Below are 19,981 nucleotides of genomic sequence, written 5' to 3'. Positions count from 1 at the left end.
GCTACAGAAGTAGGCCCTGAATACTGAAGCACAGCTTCATGAACCCTCTCTGGAATCGAGGATTGCACCAATGTAGATGATTCTCTGTGATGGAGATAGAAGAGACTTCTTTTTGTTTATTAGAAGGCCAAGATTCTTGAACAGGCAGTAAGTGAACTGAATATTTCTCAATTCCTCTTTGAAGAAAGGTTTTAAGAGCCAATCATCTAATTATAGATAGATGAGCGCACACACACACACACACCTTCTCAGATACTCTGCTACCACAGAGAGGCATTTCGTAAAATCTCTGGGCTCAGTGGAGGAGCTGAATGGTAGGATTCTGCACTGAAAGTGGTCTCAACTGAGTGTGAAACAAAGATATTTTCAATGAGAAGGTCTTACAGAGATATGCAAGTAAGCACTTTCAAGATAGCAGTGAATTAATCTAAAGTAGAAAGGGAGGAGATAATTTATGCAAGAATTAGCATTCTAAATTGAAACCCTTGATACATCTGTTTAGATTCCTGACATCTAAAAATCACAGACCATGTCCTCTTTTAGGATCAGAAAACAGATATAAAAACCTATGTTCCTGGAACTTATTGGAAACTCTTCTACTGGGCCTGCTTGTAACAGAGTTTGTATTTCTGTCCTTAGTATCCTCTCATAAAAAGGGTCCCTGAAAAGAGATGGGAGGTTGTATGGAGGAAGGGATTCGAATTGGATGGTATAACCTTCCTTTACTGTGTCCAAAGGTATGGAAAACTCTCACATCATAGAAATGAGATAGACTGTCTCCTAAAGTATGGGTAGAGCTCTCTAAGACAGGCTCACAGGTTTCAATCTTCATGTCAAACCTGTGGTCTGACCATTATGCAATGAAGATGTAGCTGAAGAACTCTTTGGCTTCATCTGAGGTGTCATAGGATCTGTTCCTGTGTTACTGATGTCGCTGCTATGGGGACTGCTGTCTTCTTTGGGCATAATACGAAGAAGGTGGTGGATAGCACTGCATACCAGCATAGGAACGTAGGAGCAAGGAAATGTAGCAGATCCAAAGATCTAGAGATAGACTATGTCTCTTTCCTTTTCTAAAACTTTATCAGTTTTAGTCCTGAAGAGAGGACTCACTTAAAAAAATAAAATTAAATTAAATAAAAAAAAAGTGCTCTATTCTAGACTGTCTCTATAGGTAATGATGAAGATCTTAAACATGCACGTCTACAGAGAGCTATCAATCTGGAAGCAGTGTCTGAACCATCAAAAGATGATGTGTGTGTGTGTTCTGCAACATTATGATCTTCCTTTATAATTGCATTAATTTTTGTTGGTGCTCTGGAAGATTTTTGATGGAAAGTGAAAAGTCTCTCAAAGATGAAATAGATATCTGGAAATCACTGTTTGGTAATTGGCCACTATCATATTTAAAGAAGCTGAAGAAAAGTTTTCTTCCTACAGAGTCCAAAGTTTTCCCTTCTCTTTCATATGGAGTGGAATATACATGACCTGACTTAGAACTCTAGACTGCTGCCGCCACAACAAGTGAATTAGCTGGAAGGTGAACATGAAAGCAAGAAAACACTTCATATGGAATCCGGTATAATTTGTTAGCCTTCTTTGAAACTGGATGACATGAGGATGGATTCTGCTTTAGCTGTTTGCCGAAGTCCTTCTAGTATTGGCAGAGACACATTATTCCTTGTAGTGGAAAATAGGAGGTTGGCTGCTTCCAAAGATACTGATGGCCATTTTAAAACTTTGTCACCACTCTGTCCACTAGTCCATGGGACTGAGTAACATCCTCAGAAGGCGATGATGCCAAAGCAACATCCACATTCTCATCCAGGGAAGAATCGGCCTCCAATTCAAGCTCCTGTTGTTGAAATTAAAAAAAAAAAAAAATATCCTGTACCAAGGCAGGAAAGTGTTCAGGATCAGACTGTCTCAGATCCATACATTTAGGTTCCCCTTCATCCAAAATTATAGAATCACAGGTTGCAAGGGACTGCCAGGGTCATCTAGTCTAACCCCCTGCAAAGGGGCAGTATTTGTTGTGTCTAAACCATCCAAGACAGATGGCTATCCAGCCTCCTCTTGAAAACCTCCAGTGAAGGAGCTTCCATGGTCTCCCTAGGCAGTCTGGTTCATCATTCTACTGTTCCTACAGTTAAACAGGTTTCAGAGTAGCAGCTGTGTTAGTCTGTATCCACAAAAAGAAAAGGAGGACTTGTGGCACCTTAGAGACTAACAAATTTATTTGAGCATAAGCTTTCGTGAGCTACAGCTCACTTCATCGGATGCATTCAGCGGAAAATACAGTGGAGAGATTTATATACACAGAGAACATGAAAGAATGAAACATACAAAACTAAGGATGTTACCATACACACTGTAAGGAGAGTGATCAGATAAGGTGAGCTAATACCAGCAGGAGAGCGGGGGCGGGAGGGGGTGTGGACTTTTTGTAGCGATAATCAAGGTGGGCCATTTCCAGCAGTTGACAAGAACGTCTGAGGAACAGCAGGGGGGGAAATAGTTTTACTTTGTGTAATGACCCATCGACTCCCAGTCTTTAAACATGAATAAAGACTGGGAGTCGATGGGTCATTACACAAAGTAAAACTATTTCCCCCCCTGCTGTTCCTCAGACGTTCTTGTCAACTGCTGGAAATGGCCCACCTTGATTATCGCTACAAAAAGTCCACACCCCCTCCCGCCCCCGCTCTCCTGCCGGTATTAGCTCACCTTATCTGATCACTCTCCTTACAGTGTGTATGGTAACACCCTTAATTTTGTATGTTTCATTCTTTCATGTTCTCTGTGTATATAAATCTCTCCACTGTATTTTCCGCTGAATGCATCCGATGAAGTGAGCTGTAGCTCACGAAAGCTTATGCTCAAATAAATTTGTTAGTCTCTAAGGTGCCACAAGTCCTCCTTTTCTTTTTACAGTTAAACAGTTTTTCCTAAGATTTAATCTAAACCTGCTATGCTGTAGTCTGAAACCATTGCCTCTTGTCCTGCCCTCTGTGCCAAGAAAGAACAACTTTTCCCCATCTTTTTTATGGTGGTCTTTCAGGTATTTGAAGACTGTTGAGGTCAGTTGTTCACTGTGTGTGTGTTCTCTCTGTGAGCTGCACTGGCTCTGGCCAACTGGTTTCTAAAGTAGGCTCCAATCCAACTGCCCAATCAGATCACAGACTCAGTTCTGTAATGAAGTCACTCAGCCAGGCTTATTGCCAATGAAGCAGTCCTAATGTCCTGGCTCAATGGTTACAGGTACACTAACATATGTATGCTTGTTGCAATGGACTCAGATCAGTGAATGGTGGGACTTTCCATTCATCCCTCGGCCGGACAAAGACACACTCTCTGTGACCCCTCTTTTATACACTGATAGGTGGAATTATACACTGACCCCTAACGAAGAGAGGGAAGAGCATCTTCGCAAGCAGGCTGGCTAACCTAGTGACGAGGGCTTTAAACTAGGTTCACCGGGGGAAGGAGACCAAAGCCCTGAAGTAAGTCGGAAAGTGGGATACCAGGAGGAAGCATGAGCAGGATGACGCGAGAGGGAGGAGCTCCTGCCTCATACTGAGAAAGAGGGACCATCAGCGAGTTATCTCAAGTCCCTATACACAAATGCAGAAGCCTGGGAAACAAGCAGGGAGAACTGGAAGTCCTGGCACAGTCAAGGAATTATGACATGACTGGAACAACAGAGACTTGGTGGGATAACTCACATGACTGGAGTACTGTCATGGATGGACATAAACTGTTCAGGAAGGACAGGCAGGGCAGAAAAGGTGGGGGAGTTGCTCTGTATGTCAGAGAGCAGTATGACTGCTCAGAGCTCTGGTATGAAACTGCAGAAAAACCTGAGAGTCTCTGGGTTAAGTTTAGAAGTGTGAGCAACAAGGGTGATGTCGTGGTGAGAATCTGCTATAGATCACCGGACCAGGGGGATGACGTGGACGAGGCTTTCTTCCAGCAACTCATGGAAGCTACTGGATCACAGGCCCTGGTTCTCATGGGAGACTTCAATCACCCTGATATCTGCTGGGAGAGCAAAACAGCGGTGCACAGACAATCCAGGAAGTTTTTGGAAAGTGTAGAGGGCAATTTCCTGGTGCAAGTCCTGGAGGAACCAACTAGGGGCAGAGCTCTTCTTGACCTGCTGCTTACAAACCGGGAAGAATTAGTAGGGGAAGCAAAAGTGGATGGGAACCTGGGAGGCAGTGACCATGAGATGGTCGAAGTTCAGGATCCTGACACAAGGAAGAAAGGAGAGCAGCAGAATATGGACACTGGACTTCAGAAAAGCAGACTTTGACTCCCTCAGGGAACTGATGGGCAGGATCCCCTGAGAGAATGAGGTGAGCTGTAGCTCACGAAAGCTTATACTCAAATAAATTTGTTAGTCTCTAAGGTGCCACAAGTTCTCCTTTTCTTTATGAAGGGGAAAGGAGTCCAGGAGAGCTGGCTGTATTTTAAAGAAGCCTTATTGAGGTTACAGGGACAAACCATCCTGATGTGTAGAAAGAATAGTAAATATGGGAGGCGACCAACTTGGAAATCAGGAAGGCCAAATCACACCTGGGAGTTGCAACTGGCAAGAGATGTTAAGAGTAACAAGAAGGGTTTCTTCAGGAATGTTAGCAACAAGAAGAAAGTCAAGGAAAGTGTGGGCCCCTTACTGAATGAGGGAGGCAACCTAGTGACAGAGGATGTGGAAAGAGCGAAGGTACTCAATGCTTTTTTTGCCTCTGTCTTCACGAACAAGGTCAGCTCCCAGACTACTGCACTGGGCAGCACAGCATGGGGAGAAGGTGACCAGCCCTCTGTGGAGAAAGAAGTGGTTCGGGACTATTTAGAAAAGCTGGACGAGCACAAATCCATGGGGCCGGATGCGCTGCATCTGAGAGTGCTAAAGGTATTGGCGGATGTGATTGCAGAGCCATTGGGCATTATCTTTGAAAACTCTTGGCGATCGGGGGGAGGTCCCAGATGACTGGAAAAAGGCTAATGTAGTGCCCATCTTTAAAAAAAGGAAGGAGGAGGATCCGGGGAACTACAGGCCAGTCAGCTTCACCTCAGTCCCTGGAAAAATCATGGAACAGGTCCTCAAGGAATCAGTTCAGAAGCACTTAGAGGAGAGGAAAGTGATCAGGAACAGTCAGCATGGATTCACCAAGGGCAAGTCATGCCTGACTAATCTAATTGCCTTCTATGACGAGATAACTGGCTCTGTGGATGAGGGGAAAGCAGTGGACGTGTTATTCCTTGACTATAGCAAAGCTTTTGACATGGTCTCCCACAGTATTCTTGCCAGCAAGTTAAAGTAGTATGGGCTGGATGAATGGTGGATAGAAAGCTGGCTAGATCGTTAGGCTTGACAAAGCCCTGGCTGGGATGATTTAGTTGGGGATTGGTCCTGCTTTGAGCAGGGGGTTGGACTAGATGACCTCTTGAGGTCCCTTCCAACCCTGATATTCTATGATTCTATGATATACAAGTTATGTATTGCCCCTCTGAAGTGGTGAGTTACCACCTTTTACCTTGTACATGTTGGTTCAATCAAAACTTCTCTATCCATCACGCTTTCATGCTGATCTTATCTTTAGGAGGGGTCAGTATGTCCCTGTTATCTTTGGGGAGTGTGTTTATACCATACTTGGTATCAGTGTGTTCTGGTCCTACTCTCTGGAATGTGTTTACATGTGCCTAGCACTTCTCAGGAGAGTTCGTGTTTTTGCAATACCAGACCTATTCTTACCAGGTTCTGTGAACTTGCAAGCAGGCATGTTTTGTAACAGGGCCTGACTTCTGCTCACAGCCTGACTATTGCTAACTTTGCTTTATATCAGCTGGGTCTGATTAATTTAGTTCAGGCCTCCTACCAAGTCTCTTATACCAGGCCTCCATGTCTCAAATTTTCACTTTCTGCTACAACTATTAACATGTCCACTCTTAATCTCCTTTTTTCCAAAATAAACATAACCAGTTCCTTCAGGCTTTGCTATTATGGCTTGCATTCCATCCCTCTGATCATCTTTGTCTCTCACGTCTGGATCCTTTCCAGTTTCTCTACATCCTTTCTATATGTTGGTGACCAAAATTGGACACAGTACTCCACCTGAGGCCTAACCAGCGCCAAGTAGAGCGGTACAATCACCTCCCATGGCTTGCATGCTATCCCTCTGTTAATGCAACCTAAAATTGCATTTGCCTTTTTTTTTTTTTTTTTTTTTTTTTTTTGGGCAACAGCATCACATTGTTGACTCATGTCGAGGTTGTGATCCACCACAACTCCCAGATCCCTCTCAAGACTACTGCTGTCAAGCCAGTTATCCCCCATTTTGTATGAGTGTATTTGGTTTTTCTTCCCTAAGTGTAGCAGCTTACATTTTGTCTTTGCTGAATTTCATTGTGCTGTCTATAGCCCTGTTCTCCAATCTATCAAGATGCCTCTGAATTTAGGTCTATCCTCCAAAGTGATGGTAACTGCCCCTAGCTTTGTCTCATCTGCAAATTTCATCAGTATGCTCTCTATTCCTACATCAGGTAATTACCACCACCAGACCCAGAACAGATCCCTGTGGAACCCCACTTGAGACCCCCCTCCCATCATTATTCCATTAATAGTTACTCGTTGTTTGCGGTTATTTAACCAATTATATATCTGCTTAACAGTAATTTTATCTAGCCTGCATTTCTGCAGCTTCCTTATCAGAATGTCATGTGGGACTGTGTCAAAAGCCTTGCTGAACTCCAGGTATAATATGTCCACTGCATTGCCCCTATCCACCAAACCAGATTCCTTGTCAAAAAAACAAATCATGCTGGTTTCACGGGATTTGTTCTTGGTAAATCCATGCTGGCTGCTTCTGATTACCCCTTTGTCCTCCAGGTATTCGCAAATTGGATGTCTTATACGTAGCTCTAGTATAAGGGTGGGCAAACTACGGGCTGCAGGCCACATCTGGCCCGCCAGCCGTTTTAATCTGGCCCTCGAGCTCCCGCTGGGGAGTGGGTCTGGAGCTTGCCCCGGACCGGCGCTCCACCGGAGAGCGGGGTCGGGGGCCACTCCGCGCAGCTCCCAGAAGCAGCAGCATGTTCCCCCTCTGGCTCCTATGTGCAGGGGAAGCCAGGGGGCTCCGCTCCACACGCTGTCCCCACAGGCCCCATTGTCTGGGAACCACGACCAATGGGAGCTGCAGGGGCAGTACCTGCAGATGGGGCAGCGTGCAGCAGAGCCACCTGGCCATGCCTCCGAATAGGAGCTGGAGGGGGGACATGCCGCTGCTTCCGGGAGCTGCTTGAGGTAACTGCCGCCCAGAGCCACCCCCACCGCATCCCAACCCTATGCCACAGCCTTGATCCCCCTCCCGCCCTCAGAACTCCTCGGTCCCAGCCTGGAGCACCCTCCTACACCCCAAACCCCTCATCCCCAGTACCACCCCAGAGCCTCATCCAACCCCACCCCTCATCCAACCTCCCCCGCAACCCCCCAGCCTCAGCCCAGAGTGCTCTCCCGTACCTTGAACTCCTCATTTCTGGCCCCACCCCAGAGCCTGCGACCCCAGCCAGAGCCCTCACCCCCTTCCGCACCCCAACCCCAATTTTGTGAGCATTCATGGCACGCCATACAATTTCCAAACCCACATGTGGCCCCTGGGCCAAAAAGTTTGCCCACCCCTGCTCTAGTAGCTTCCCAGGTATCAAATTCAGGCTGACTGGCCTATAGTTCCCCGGTTCCTCCTTTTCCCCCTTTTAAAAGTAAATGCTTAACGACAAAAAAGGGAAGGGAGCTAATTTCTGGATAATTTGCTAATTTGCTCTCTATAAATATATCAGATGGATAAATATCAGGGAAGGAGAGGAATTATTTAAGCTCAGCACCAATGTGGACACAAGAACAAATGGATATAAACTGGCCATCAGGAAGTTTAGACTTGAAATTAGACGAAGGTTTCTAACCATCAGAGGAGTGAAGTTCTGGAACAGCATTCCAAGGAAAGCAGTGGGGGGCAAAAGACCTATCTGGCTTCAAGATTAAGCTCGATGTCTAGTTGGCAGCCGTATCAAGTGGAGTGCTCCAAGGGTCGGTCTTGGGGCCAGTTTTGTTCAGCATCTTTATTAATGATCTAGATGATAGGATGAATTGCACCCTCAGCAAGTTCACAGATGACACTAAGCTGGGGGGAGTGGTAGATATGCTGGAGGGTAGGGATAGGGTCCAGTGTGACCTAGACAAATTGGAGGATTGGGCCAAAAGAAATCTGACGAGGTTCAACAAGGACAAGTGCAGAGTCCTGCACTTACGACAGAAGAATCCCATGCACCGCTACAGGCTGGGGACCGACTAGCTAAGCAGTTCTGCAGAAAAGGATGTAGGGATTATAGTGGACGAGAAGCTGGATATGTGTCAAGAGTGTGCCCTTGTTGCCAAGAAGGCCAATGGCATTTTGGGCTGTATTAGTAGGAGCATTGCCAGCAGATCGAAGGAAGTGATTATTCCCCTCTATTCAGCACTGGTGAGTCCACACCTGGAGTACTGTGTCCAGTTTTGGTCCCTCCACTACAGAAGGGATGTGGACAAATTGGAGAGAGTCCAGCGGAGGGCAACAAAAATTATTAGAGGGCTGGGGCACATGACTTACGAGGAGAGGCTGAGGGAACTGGGGTTATTTAGTCTGCAGAAGAGAAGAGTGAGGGGGGATTTGATAGCAACCTTCAACTACCTGAAGTGGGCTTCCAAAGAGGATGGAACTAGGCTGTTCTCAGTGGTGGCAGATGACAGAATGAGGAGTAATGGTCTAAAGTTGCAGTGGGGGAGGTTTAGGTTGGATATTAGGAAACACTATTTCACGAGGAGGGTGGTGAAACATTGGAATGGGTTACCTAGGGAGGTGGTGGAATTTCCATTTTTAGAGGTTTTTAAGGTCAAGCTTGACAAAGCCCTGGTTGGGATGATTTAGATGGTATTGGTCCTGCTTTGAGCAGGGGATTGGACTAGATGACCTCCTGAGGTCTCTTCCAACCCTGATATTCTATGATTCTCAGCAACATTCTACATTCAAAGGTTTAATAAATGAGTTCAAGCATTTAAAATATAAGCATCTATAAAAACACTTTAAACGTGTATGGTACAGGAAATTGGGGTGGAGGGAAAAGCTGGGGCATTGGTTTAGTTAGCAGGGCTGATGAAGGAAACTGGGCAGTAAAGAATCTTGTTTCTCAGGCTCTCTTATCTCTGCCCCTAACAAATCCATAGCCAGGCTTTCTTTCAAGCTCTCTCTGTGCCCTTTTCCCTCTTCCCAAGCTTCCCACTAACCTAATAAATTTGGCCAGCAGAAGATGCAGTCAGACTGACCTGGTAAGGTCCACTGGACTCAGGATCCTCTGGTGAGCCGCACAACAGTTGCCACAGGCAGCAGGTGCCTCTTTCATAGAGAAGCTTCACTTCTCATGCGACATTTACATTAAAGCTTCCTACCCCTCTTGCCCCAACTTGCACACAGGGCAAAGAAAGGGAGACATCTGCAGGCAAAGCAGCACGAGAAGCATATCTTCCAGCTCCGAGAAGATGGCCCCCTCCCTATCATACTGGCAAATCTATAGTTCATACAGGAGACCCAGCCCAGTAACCCTCACTAAATCATGTCACACTTAGGCTTCTGTCAGCAAACTTTAGCAGATTAGTCTGGTGCAGCTGGTGGTGTGTTGGGGTTGCAGCAGACACCAATGGGGAGGAGCACCACTTAGGAGACAGAATGGTTAGGGTCTATGTTACGAACAGAGACACCTGGGCAGTGGATCCAACCAGGCAGCCATTGAGGACAGAAGTCATCTGTAAGAAATGCACTGTTCTACTAGCATCTTTGAGGGGAAAAAAATCCATTCATTATGCCAAAAGGTACCTTCTTAATTAAGAATGCTTGGATTCAGTAAGCCTGCTTTACAATTCTTGATCGCTGTATGAGGAGGTATTTAAAATAAATGATGGGCTATTATCACTGATAAAATCATATTTCTAATGAGTGCAATACAAATTGGTGCTTTTTAGAAAATACTTGTTTAAACAACATTCAAATGAGAACTTACAGAACTGCGACTGATCATTTAGATCACTGTCCAACTCACCTGGTCTTCATCATCAGAAGCTTTCTGTGTTGTGTTACTTAATGATTCTGATGTGGCTGCCACCGCAGAGTCTGGTAGGATGTTTACACCATTGGTCCCACTGCTGGGAACTGTAATGAGAAATGTTATATGCTGAAGATTTGGAGAGCCATCCAAAAGGATAGGAGTACTTGTGGCACCTTAGAGACTAACCAAGGTGCCACAAGTACTCCTTTTCTTTTTGCGAATACAGACTAACACGGCTGTTCCTCTGAATCCAAAAGGATATTCAGCTTTTGAAAATAATGGAAAATTGCAGTTGGAAAATTTCCAACCCACTAGAGCCCCTAAGAAGCTTTAGAAGTCAGTAGCTATCCATTAAGAGTCCAACATCATTCATCTCCTACATTCCTAGAAGGCTAAAAAAAATCAATTTGGAACCATTATAAAATGTGTTTATAAAATGTTTAGTGTGAAAATTCTACATATTTAAATTCGACCTATGCTCTTCCTGAGTATTTTATAAGATCAGTTTCATAATGTATGTGCACTTAAAGTCTTATAAAATGAGGAAATGGTTTTACTAAGGCCCCAAATCGTGCAACTATGAAGCAAGTGCATGACTCAATTACTTAATGTGTTTTACTCAAAGTTAATTATATTTTACAACACCAGACTTCAGGGTCTGTGGCTATGAGACAAACATACTACTCAGGTGCTGGAGACAGATAATGCCTTACAGTTCACCCAGGACGCATTTACAAACGCTGCATATCTCATTGTGTGTTGTTTCTTATGTGACAGTTGCATTTCACCCTAATGACTTCCAGGTTCCTTTGAAACAGAGGGAAATCTGGAAGATGTTAAACAAAGAAAAAGGTCACTCTGAGGAGAAACACAACTAACCTCAGAGTTACAGGTCCGTTGCCTTTTGGTTCTCTTTCCCAACATCACTATGCACACATGATCAAAGTGCAGGGAATATTATAGAGCAATAGAGGAATGTGATTTACCCATTTGTGAAAAAGCCTTAGGCTGTGGTGCTTGTAAAACAGCAGGGCGTAGTACACTTCGTTGCTGTTCCTTAGGTTTCTGGCTTGGGAGACCTAAAAATGAAAGCAAACTTTTCCAGCGCCCTCAAGTACATTAGCTGCAAAAATCAACATCTACTCAGTCTTCTCCTTAACTGTTTCTGAGACAACGCAAGATTGAAGTGGCACAAAGTTCAAATTATATCGTACTTGTCCCCTGGAAAAGACATTTTTCTCTCCCGTCCCCTTCCCTCCCCCCAAAAAATTTTATTCAGAAAGGGTAAGATTACTGTTTTGCTCCTAGTCTTTAAACAGTTCCTTAATGCATTCTGCATTTGCCCACCAAAAGTTACATTAAAAAATATTAAGACAGAATAAAAGCCAGAAAATTCAATTAAGAGTGAAGTGCAGAGAACTTGCAGTCCCAGCTGTATTTGAAAGCCATACCCAGCTCCACACACTAGGTCTTATCCTTCCCCCTGAATTCTCTTACAGGTTGTGGAGGGTGAAACACTTTTCACAGCCTGTAAACTGAAACTTACTGAAAACACTAATCTAGCACGTTGTTCCATTTAATCCTGACCGGCTCTGGGGGGTCAAACTGATCATTTTAGAATTCTATAAAACAACACAATATGCTACAGTTCTTCCATTCACATTTGGACCTTAAAAAGTCTATTAGGAACCCCACCCCTCCCAACTGGATCAACTCCAGAAGTCTATGGAAATCCCTGATCATTTAGGGTTTCTCCTAGGAAGTAAAAAAAAAAAAGCAACACTTCGTCCATTAAAATGTTATGAAAAAATTGTCACCTTTAACATTAATATTTCACTTGTACTGAAAGTGAGTCATTTTCCAAAGTATCCAAAAAGATGTCCTGAATTTGGATAGAGGCTAAGGAGACTGCTAGATATACTGATTGCCTCCATCCTTGTACACATGCCCTAATTTTGATTTGTATAAATTGGCTTTTGAGCACTAGAAGAGAGCAAAACAAAACATGAGAAAGCAATAAGCTTTGCTAACATTTTACAAACTCCAGTCTGTACTGAGAAACAAAACAGTTTAAGTTACAAATCATGGCTTCCACTAACACAGAAAAACAGTTTTATTTTTTAAACTCCTATGGTAATTGTAACAGCACTGCTCCCTCAATCACATATTTATATATACAAAACAAATTTCTTAACTTCAGTGTTCATGCAATAGAAGAAGATTTTTTAAACAGGAACTAAAATCCTTCTAATTTGGAAGATTAGTTTGAGGAAATTCCTGAATAAAACAAGCTCCTCATTTAATGTGCTTTTCCTCTGCCTCAGAAAATATTAAACCTACCTGCACTGGGTGCCTGGCCATGGATAAGTGTTGGTGGTTTCAGCCGGAATCCACTGCTCTTTTCCTCTAGAAGTACAACACAAAATATAAGAATGTAGGTTCTCAGACGCATGTAGCCAAAACAGGGGACCAAGCAGAATGCAAAGAATTAAGCACACTGACAGCAGACAATGGAGATGGTACTTTCAGACACAAACCACAGAGAGCTCACACTTTTCCCAATGTAATGCCCACCAGCAGCAGAAATGCCTAATATAAAAAGAATGTTGCAAAATGTTTTTTTCCCCCAATTTGGAGAAGGATATCTTGTTTTCCTCAACATCACATACAGTCTTAGCCAACAAGACATCAAAATTAAATCAAGAGGGCCAAAATTATGAGTTGTCACCAGATATACATTTTAAATTTTATTGTTTTCAGGAAGATACAATCAGATTTTTTGTTGGGCTGTAAATCATGAGTTCCCTGGCACAAAAAATAAAAATAAATACTTATTAAGAAACAAACAGATGCTTTAACCAAGTGGAGTGATCAGACTAAAGAGTAAAACTAAAAGCATAGCAAAATCCAACAGCAGCTACCATTAAAGAACACAAGAGATTATACTGTTGACAGGATATACTTGGAAGAGATGCAAGCAAGCAGCATATATCTACTTGGTCTCCCTGAGTGGGGAAAAAAGGAAGGGATATCGGAGGTCCTTTATTATATTGGGTTTAGATGCCTTTACTGAACCAGTCTTAACTGAGGATTATAGAAATAGTTTAAGGGGACAGACCTGTAATGAGGAACTGAAAAAAAAAAAAAAAAAACCCTAGAATTCTGGGAGACGAGATTTAGGACTTGCCTGCACATAAAACGCTACAGCAGCAAGCTGCGCTGCTGCAGCTCCTCCACTGTAGCATTTCAGTGTAGACACAAACTATGCCAATGGGAGGGTTTCGGCCGTCGGCATAGGTAATCCAATTCCCCAAGAGGCGGTAGCTAGGTCAACGGAAGAATTCTTCCATTGACCTAATGCAGTATACACGGGGACTTAGGTTGTCTTAATTACGCTGCTCAGTGGTGTGGATTTTTCACACCCCTGACTTAGTTAAACAATCTAGTTTTCTGGTATAGACCAGGCCTTACTTGTTGTATGGTCAAAGAGAGAGCCCACCACCCCATCCACTTCCCCCCCCCGGTATAGGACAATGTTTGCTCACTATCATAGTGAACAGAACACCCCCCCTTCCCCCCCCGCTTATAATCTATTCAGATATGTCAAACTTTCCTGTTACAGAAGGCCTATCCTTAGCCATGCCCCCAGCACAGAAGCAACAATACTTGTTCAAGTAGCCTGTACAGGACATTTTGCTGTGAATAGTCTTTGGTTTCTGTAGCCCCACTTTGCTGAGATACAGTTTGCTAAAACACTACTACACGAGGAGGAAATGATACTTTTTGAGGGCTCAGAAATGGAACTAGAAAATGAAGAACACCAAAGTAATCCAATGAGCATTAAAAGCACAAAAGACTAACAAATTTCCAACACTATGAAGGCAATTAACCCTTTGGTGAAGGCAGGCAACGTTTATGCTGAACCAGAATTCTACAGAACACATGGTTTTCTATTTGTCTATGGCATCAAGCGGTATCTACATTAAAATAAAGGTAATCAAGTTTCATATTTCAGGGCATAAATTAATTGCTTGTGGGGTGTCAAGAAAAATCTCTCACCTTGACTAACCTGGAACACTGCACAATGGGTTCAGAGATATACCAGTGAGTGAGAGGGTTACTTAACTTTGAAGCAACAGATACTGGAGGCTGAACAGTAGACTTAGCAGACCAGATGTTTAATCTTACCATGGAAAATTCTATGTCCCCAAGAACTTCCATTTACTTATTACATTAACCTCCCTACATTCCTCAACACAGGCCAACTTAAGACTTTCAGACCAGAGAGCTAAGGAACACCAGGATTTGTATTAATTCATTACATACAAAATAGTTGCCGGGGGGGGGGGACCCCCCAAAAGACGACATTCATTTTCCTTCACCACTTCTAGGGTAAGTGACTGATGTAATAATGCATCAAAGGAGAGGAATGAGAGAGGAAACATTTATTACTTATATATACGTATAGATACCTGCTTCTATCAAAATGCTTTATCCATCACAAGCTCAGCAAAATACTCCCATCTCTCAGATTCTGAACACAAAAGTATTTATCTATTAACTTAATAAAGTCACTCTGGGACACATCAATGGTCCAAGTAGCCTCTGGCAGTATTTATAGTCACTACCATAGGAGGAGGAAAAAACCCACACCTAATAGCCAGCAGGCTAACTGCACCTTCTTAGAATATTACACACTTTTTAGAAGAATACGTTTTACCCATTTAAAGAGATTTCACTGAACAAATTTTTTTTCTAAACAAAAAAAGAGTTGCTCAAGGCAAATCATCCCTAAATTAAACTACTAAAATAAACCCATGATTGCAAAAAGCAGAGAATTTACATACACAAGGACTCTGTTCAGCTCTCAGAGCAGTGGCCTCAAGACAGGATGCACTGTTCCCTCCTCCAGAAAGACTTCTTAAAAGTGACAGTTGTGTTTCATGATGTGGAAAGGAAAGGAGCAACAGACATGTTCAGCCAAGTTAAAAGGAGACAATTTATAAAAAAATGATTTAACAGTGCCAGCCTGCCAGGAGCTGGTAGAGAGACAGCACAATCAGCCCCCAGAGAAAGGCGGTATCCCCAGGCTACCAGAAGCAGGACATATTATGAAGGCAGAACAATCAGCTGTTGGATGTCAGGAACCATAATGGGGTGGTCTGACTTAGCAGTCAGAGCCAGGGGTGGAGTCATGGCCGCAGTTGGGAGTCGCACCGAAAATCAAAATTAGAGTAAAAAGTCATGCCAAGGATTAAGACAGAGTTGGAATCAGAAGTCACGCCAAGGGTCAAAGATGGAGTCAGTAGCAGGGGTGAGGAAGAGAAAGCAGGAACCAGGAATAAGGAGCAGGGCGAGGTACCAAAAGCCAGGAATAAGACAAAGGAACCACGCGAAGAGGCAGTGCCTTGATCTCAGGGGTCTAGGCAGCGACAGGCCTTGCAACTAGTTGCTCAGAGAATGGGTGGACAGGAACAGGAAGCTTTTTCCCTGGCAGTGTCCAATCAGCAGGCTGTTGCTAGTCCGTGGGTGTAACCTCTGGTGGCAGGTACTGTTCCTGCTGTGGAGAGCGGATGACGCTACAGTGCTGTTAATGCTGCTAGTGCTGCTGTACTTGGGAGCTCCGGTGTTCGCTGCACCAACAGAGCGCAGCTGCTGATTTAGCAGACGTCAATGTTACTTATCCAGAAAGACCACAAGCGTCGTTTGGTGGCAAAGGCATTTGGCCAAGTTTATTGTTGACAAAGCATGGTACTAATTCCCCATAGGACAGTGGTTCCCAAACTGGGGTTCATGAACCCCTGGGGGTTTGTGAAAAGTTACAGGGGGGTCTTGGGGAAAAAATTCCCTAATGGCAGACAGAGCTGTCCCTAGGGACCCCGGGGTCAGCAGCCCAGAGCCCCTGGACTTCCAAGAGCTAAGCACATCAAAGATAGCATATGTATCACACTGAGATTTACACTTTAAGACTCCTTATAAGAAATGCAAAGGGAGGTGGATATTTTTTGCTGTTTTTAAAATGAAACAGGCAGCTAGTATTGTTTTAAAAATGATGATGAAGAACAAGTTTAAGCTTCGTTGTAACGTGCATGGTTTACCTGGACTGCTCAAGACCTGAATGCTTGTGTACGAGGAATTCTTGATTTGAGTTGGCTTTTTAAATCCCTGCATGCTGTTTCACATCTGATACTCCTTGACGAAACATAGGAGCCTTGTCGTATAACAGGCTCCATTGTGACCGCTCTGGACAGCACTTTTAACTCAGATGCACTAGCCAGGTATACAGGAAAAGCACCAGGAACTTTTGAATTTCATTTCCTGTTTGGCCAGCATGGCGAGGTCATCAGCACAGGTGACCATGCAGTCCCAGAATTGCAAAAGAGCTCCAGCATGAACCGAATGGGAGGTACTGGATAGGACTGCTGTATGGGGAGACGAATCCGCGCTACCAGAACTCCGTTCCAAAAGACAAAATGAAAATATCTCCAAGGACATGAAGGACAGAGGCTATAACAGGGACCCGCAGCAGTGCCACATGAAACTTAAGGAGCTCAGGCAAGTCTACCAAAAATCCAAAGAGGCAAACGGCTGCTCCAGGTCAGACCCCCAGACATGCCACTTCTATGATGAGCTGCATGAAATTCTAGGTGGTGATCCTACCACTACCCCACCCCTGTACGTGGACTCCTGAAACAGGGAGTCTCATGCAAAAGCATGAGGAATTTGGGGATGAGGAAGATGATGATGAGGAGAAGGATGAAACCATTCTCCCCAACAGCCAGGAACTGTTTATCACCCTGGAGCCAATACCCTCCCAAGGCGGGCTCCCGGACCTTGAAGGCAGAGAAGGGACCTCTGGTGAGTGTACCTTTGTAAATATTATACATGGTTTAAAAGCAAGCATGTTTAATGATTAATTTGCCCTGGCATTCACGGCCAGTACAGCTACTGGAAAAGTCTGTTAACGTGTCTGGTGATGGAGCGGAAATCCTCCAGGGACATCTCAATGAAGCTCTCCTGGAGGTACTCCCAAAGCCTTTGCAAAAGGTTTCTGGGGAGTGCAGCCTTATTCTGTCTTCCATGGTAGGACACTTTACCACGGCAGGCCAGTAGCACGTAGTCTGGAATCATTGCATAAAAAAGCATGGCAGCATATGGTCCCAGTGTTTGCTGACATTCAAGCAACATCTGTTCTTTATCTCTCTGTGTTATCCTCAGGAGAAAGATATCATTCATAGTCACCTGGTTGAAATAGGGGAATTTTATTAAGGGGACATTCCGAGGTGGCCGTTCCTGCTGGGCTGCTTGCCTGTGGCTGAAAAGAAATCATCCCTGCTGTTAGCCACGTGGTGGGGGAAGAGGTGAAGCGATCATCCCAGAGAATTGGGGGGGACGGGGACGGGACACCTTGTACTGAAAGCACACGTGCTATGTAATGTTAACAGCTTGGTTCACCGTGAAAGAGTCTACCCATTGTTCTCGAAAATGTCTTTTTAAATACTATGCTCCCTTTTCTCCTCCCGCAGCTGCAAACATTTCAATGCTCCCCCTATCATCTCCATCCCAGAGGCTAGCGCAGATAAGAAGGCAAAAAAAAACGCACTCGCGATGAAATGTTCTTTGAGCTCATGCAGTCCTCCCTCACTGAAAGAGCTCAGCAGAATGCGTGGAGGCAAGCAATGTCAGAGTTCAGGAAAGCACAAAATGCATGCGAGAACAGGAGGCACTTGTGAGAGGAGGGGTGGCAGGAGCAAGATGATACGTGGTGGCAGCATGATGAGAGGAGGCAGGATGCAATGCTGAGGCTACTGCAGGATCAAACTGATATGCTCTGGCATATGGCTGAGCTGCAGGAAAGGCAGCAGGAGCACAGACCGCCACTGCAGCCAAGGGGGAGGGTGGCGCACTCCAGGCACCCAATCATTCCACCCCAGAGGACTGCCCAACCAACAGAAGGCTGGCATTCAATAAGTACCCCTTTCGGTTTATGTACTGGCTGCCAAGGTGGTCCGGTCCCAAGATAGGGATATGCGTTCCGTCTGTCGCCCCACCACAGTTAGGGAATCCCATTGCGGCATAGCCATCCACTATGACCTGCACATCTCCCAGAGTCACTACCCTCGATAGCAGCAGCTCAGTGATTGCGTTGGCTACTTGGATCACAGCAGCCCACACAGTAGATTTGCCCACTCCAAATTGATACCCAACTGACCAGTAGCTGTCTGACGTTGCAAGCTTCCACGGGGCTATCGCCACTCACTTGTGAACTGTGAGGGCTGCTCTCATCTTGGTATTCTGGCGCTTCATGGCAGGGGAAAGCAAGTCACAAAGTTCCATGAAAGTGCCCTTACGCATGCAAACGGTTCGCAGCCACTGGGAATCATCCCAGACCTGCAACACTATGCGGTCCCACCAGTCTGGGCTTGCTTCCTGGGCCCAGAATCGGCGTTCCACAGCATGAGCCTGCCCCATTGCCACCAGGATGTCCAAATTGCCAGGGCCCGTACTTTGAGAGAAGTCTGTGTCCATGTTCTCATCACTTTTGTCACTGTGCTGCCATCACCTCCTCGCCTGCTTTTTCAGGTTCTGGTTATGAACATACTGCAGGATAATGCGCGAGGTGTTTACAATGCTCATAACTGCTGCGGTGATCTGAGCAGGCTCCATGCTTGCCATGGTATGGCATCTGCAGGAGAGCAGAGTTGCAGCGGAAGCGGTGGCTGACGACGGATGCCACGAGAATAGATATTTATAGAGAACTACGAGAGGACCTGCGAGATGGATTCATGAGAGCAGAGTTGCAGCGGAAGTAGGAGCCCATGACAGCCAACATGGAGAAATTCGCTATCAAGACAAGAGCAGGAGAGAAGAGCTGCAGCAGAAGCAGTGGTTCAGTGATGACGGTTAGCAGTCCTACTGCACAGTCTGCTGAGAGCAGTATGGCGTCCGCACGGAAAAAAGGTACGAAACGATTGTCTGCTGTTGCTTTCAAGGAGGGAGGGGCAACTGACAACATGTACCCAAAACCACCCGTGACAATGTTTTGCCCCATCAGGCATTGGGAGCTTAACCTAGAATTCCAATGGGTGGCTGAGACTGCAGGAACTGTGGGATAGCTACCTACAGTGCAACGCTCCGAAAGTCAACACTAGCCACGGTACTGGGGACGCGCTCCGCCGACTGAATGCGCTTAGTGGGGGACACACACAATTGACTGTATAAAATAGCTTCCTAAAAATCTACTTCTATAAATTCGACCTAATTTTGTAGTATAAACATACCCTAAGTGTGTAGAGTAGGCCTTGCCAAAGATTCCTATTGACTTCAATGGGAATTAGATCAAGCACCTTGAGAAATTAAAAACCTATCGCAGGGATAACCTATTAAAAATCTAAAAACCTATCGCAGGGATAACCTATTAAAAATCTAAAAACCTATCGCAGGGATAACATTTTCTATTAGATTCTATAGGAAAATGTGAAACACCTATGGAAAAGTGATTGTGGCCTTTAAAAGTTTTAACTTGAGTAAAAGGTACCATTGTCGTGGGCATGCATGTGTTAGTGCACCTGTAACCACAGTCAGGGCACTAATACCATGCTTCGGCAACAATAAGCCTGGCTGAGCGCCTTCACCACTGAACCGAGCCTGCGGTCGTTCTTTATGAGGAACATCAAGGGCTTCTGAATTAACATGTTGCACTATCTGCTAGAGCAGCTGATACTGCAGCTCCAAGAACAGTAACATTCCACAACGCGTAACAGTGGAGATACTGCATAGAATCATAGAATACAGGGGACCGCAGCACATGCCCTGCTCCTCCACAATACAAGCAGAGGGTCTCCTA

The 19,981-nt window shown here is 44.8% G+C and overlaps 1 protein-coding gene across 7 annotated transcripts in view; it reads right to left on the bottom strand.

Moving 5' to 3' along the window:
* Window positions 1-19,981, bottom strand: part of RANBP3 (RAN binding protein 3) — a 174,962-nt gene that overhangs the window by 64,274 nt on the left and 90,707 nt on the right. For all 7 annotated transcript variants that reach the window (XM_075123100.1, XM_048830695.2, XM_048830697.2 and 4 more), the window contains 3 exons: window positions 12,475-12,540; window positions 11,121-11,213; window positions 10,129-10,238 (listed from right to left, as the gene is read on the bottom strand). In XM_075123100.1, coding sequence (XP_074979201.1) covers window positions 10,129-10,238; window positions 11,121-11,213; window positions 12,475-12,540 — 269 coding nt within the window. The remainder of the gene's footprint in view (window positions 1-10,128; window positions 10,239-11,120; window positions 11,214-12,474; window positions 12,541-19,981) is intronic.

Source organism: Caretta caretta, chromosome 25, assembly GCF_965140235.1.
Source record: "Caretta caretta isolate rCarCar2 chromosome 25, rCarCar1.hap1, whole genome shotgun sequence".
In the NCBI taxonomy this organism is placed as follows: domain Eukaryota; kingdom Metazoa; phylum Chordata; order Testudines; family Cheloniidae; genus Caretta; species Caretta caretta.
The sequence above is the reverse complement of the archived record's forward strand: the minus strand, read 5'-3'. Positions and strand labels throughout refer to the sequence as shown.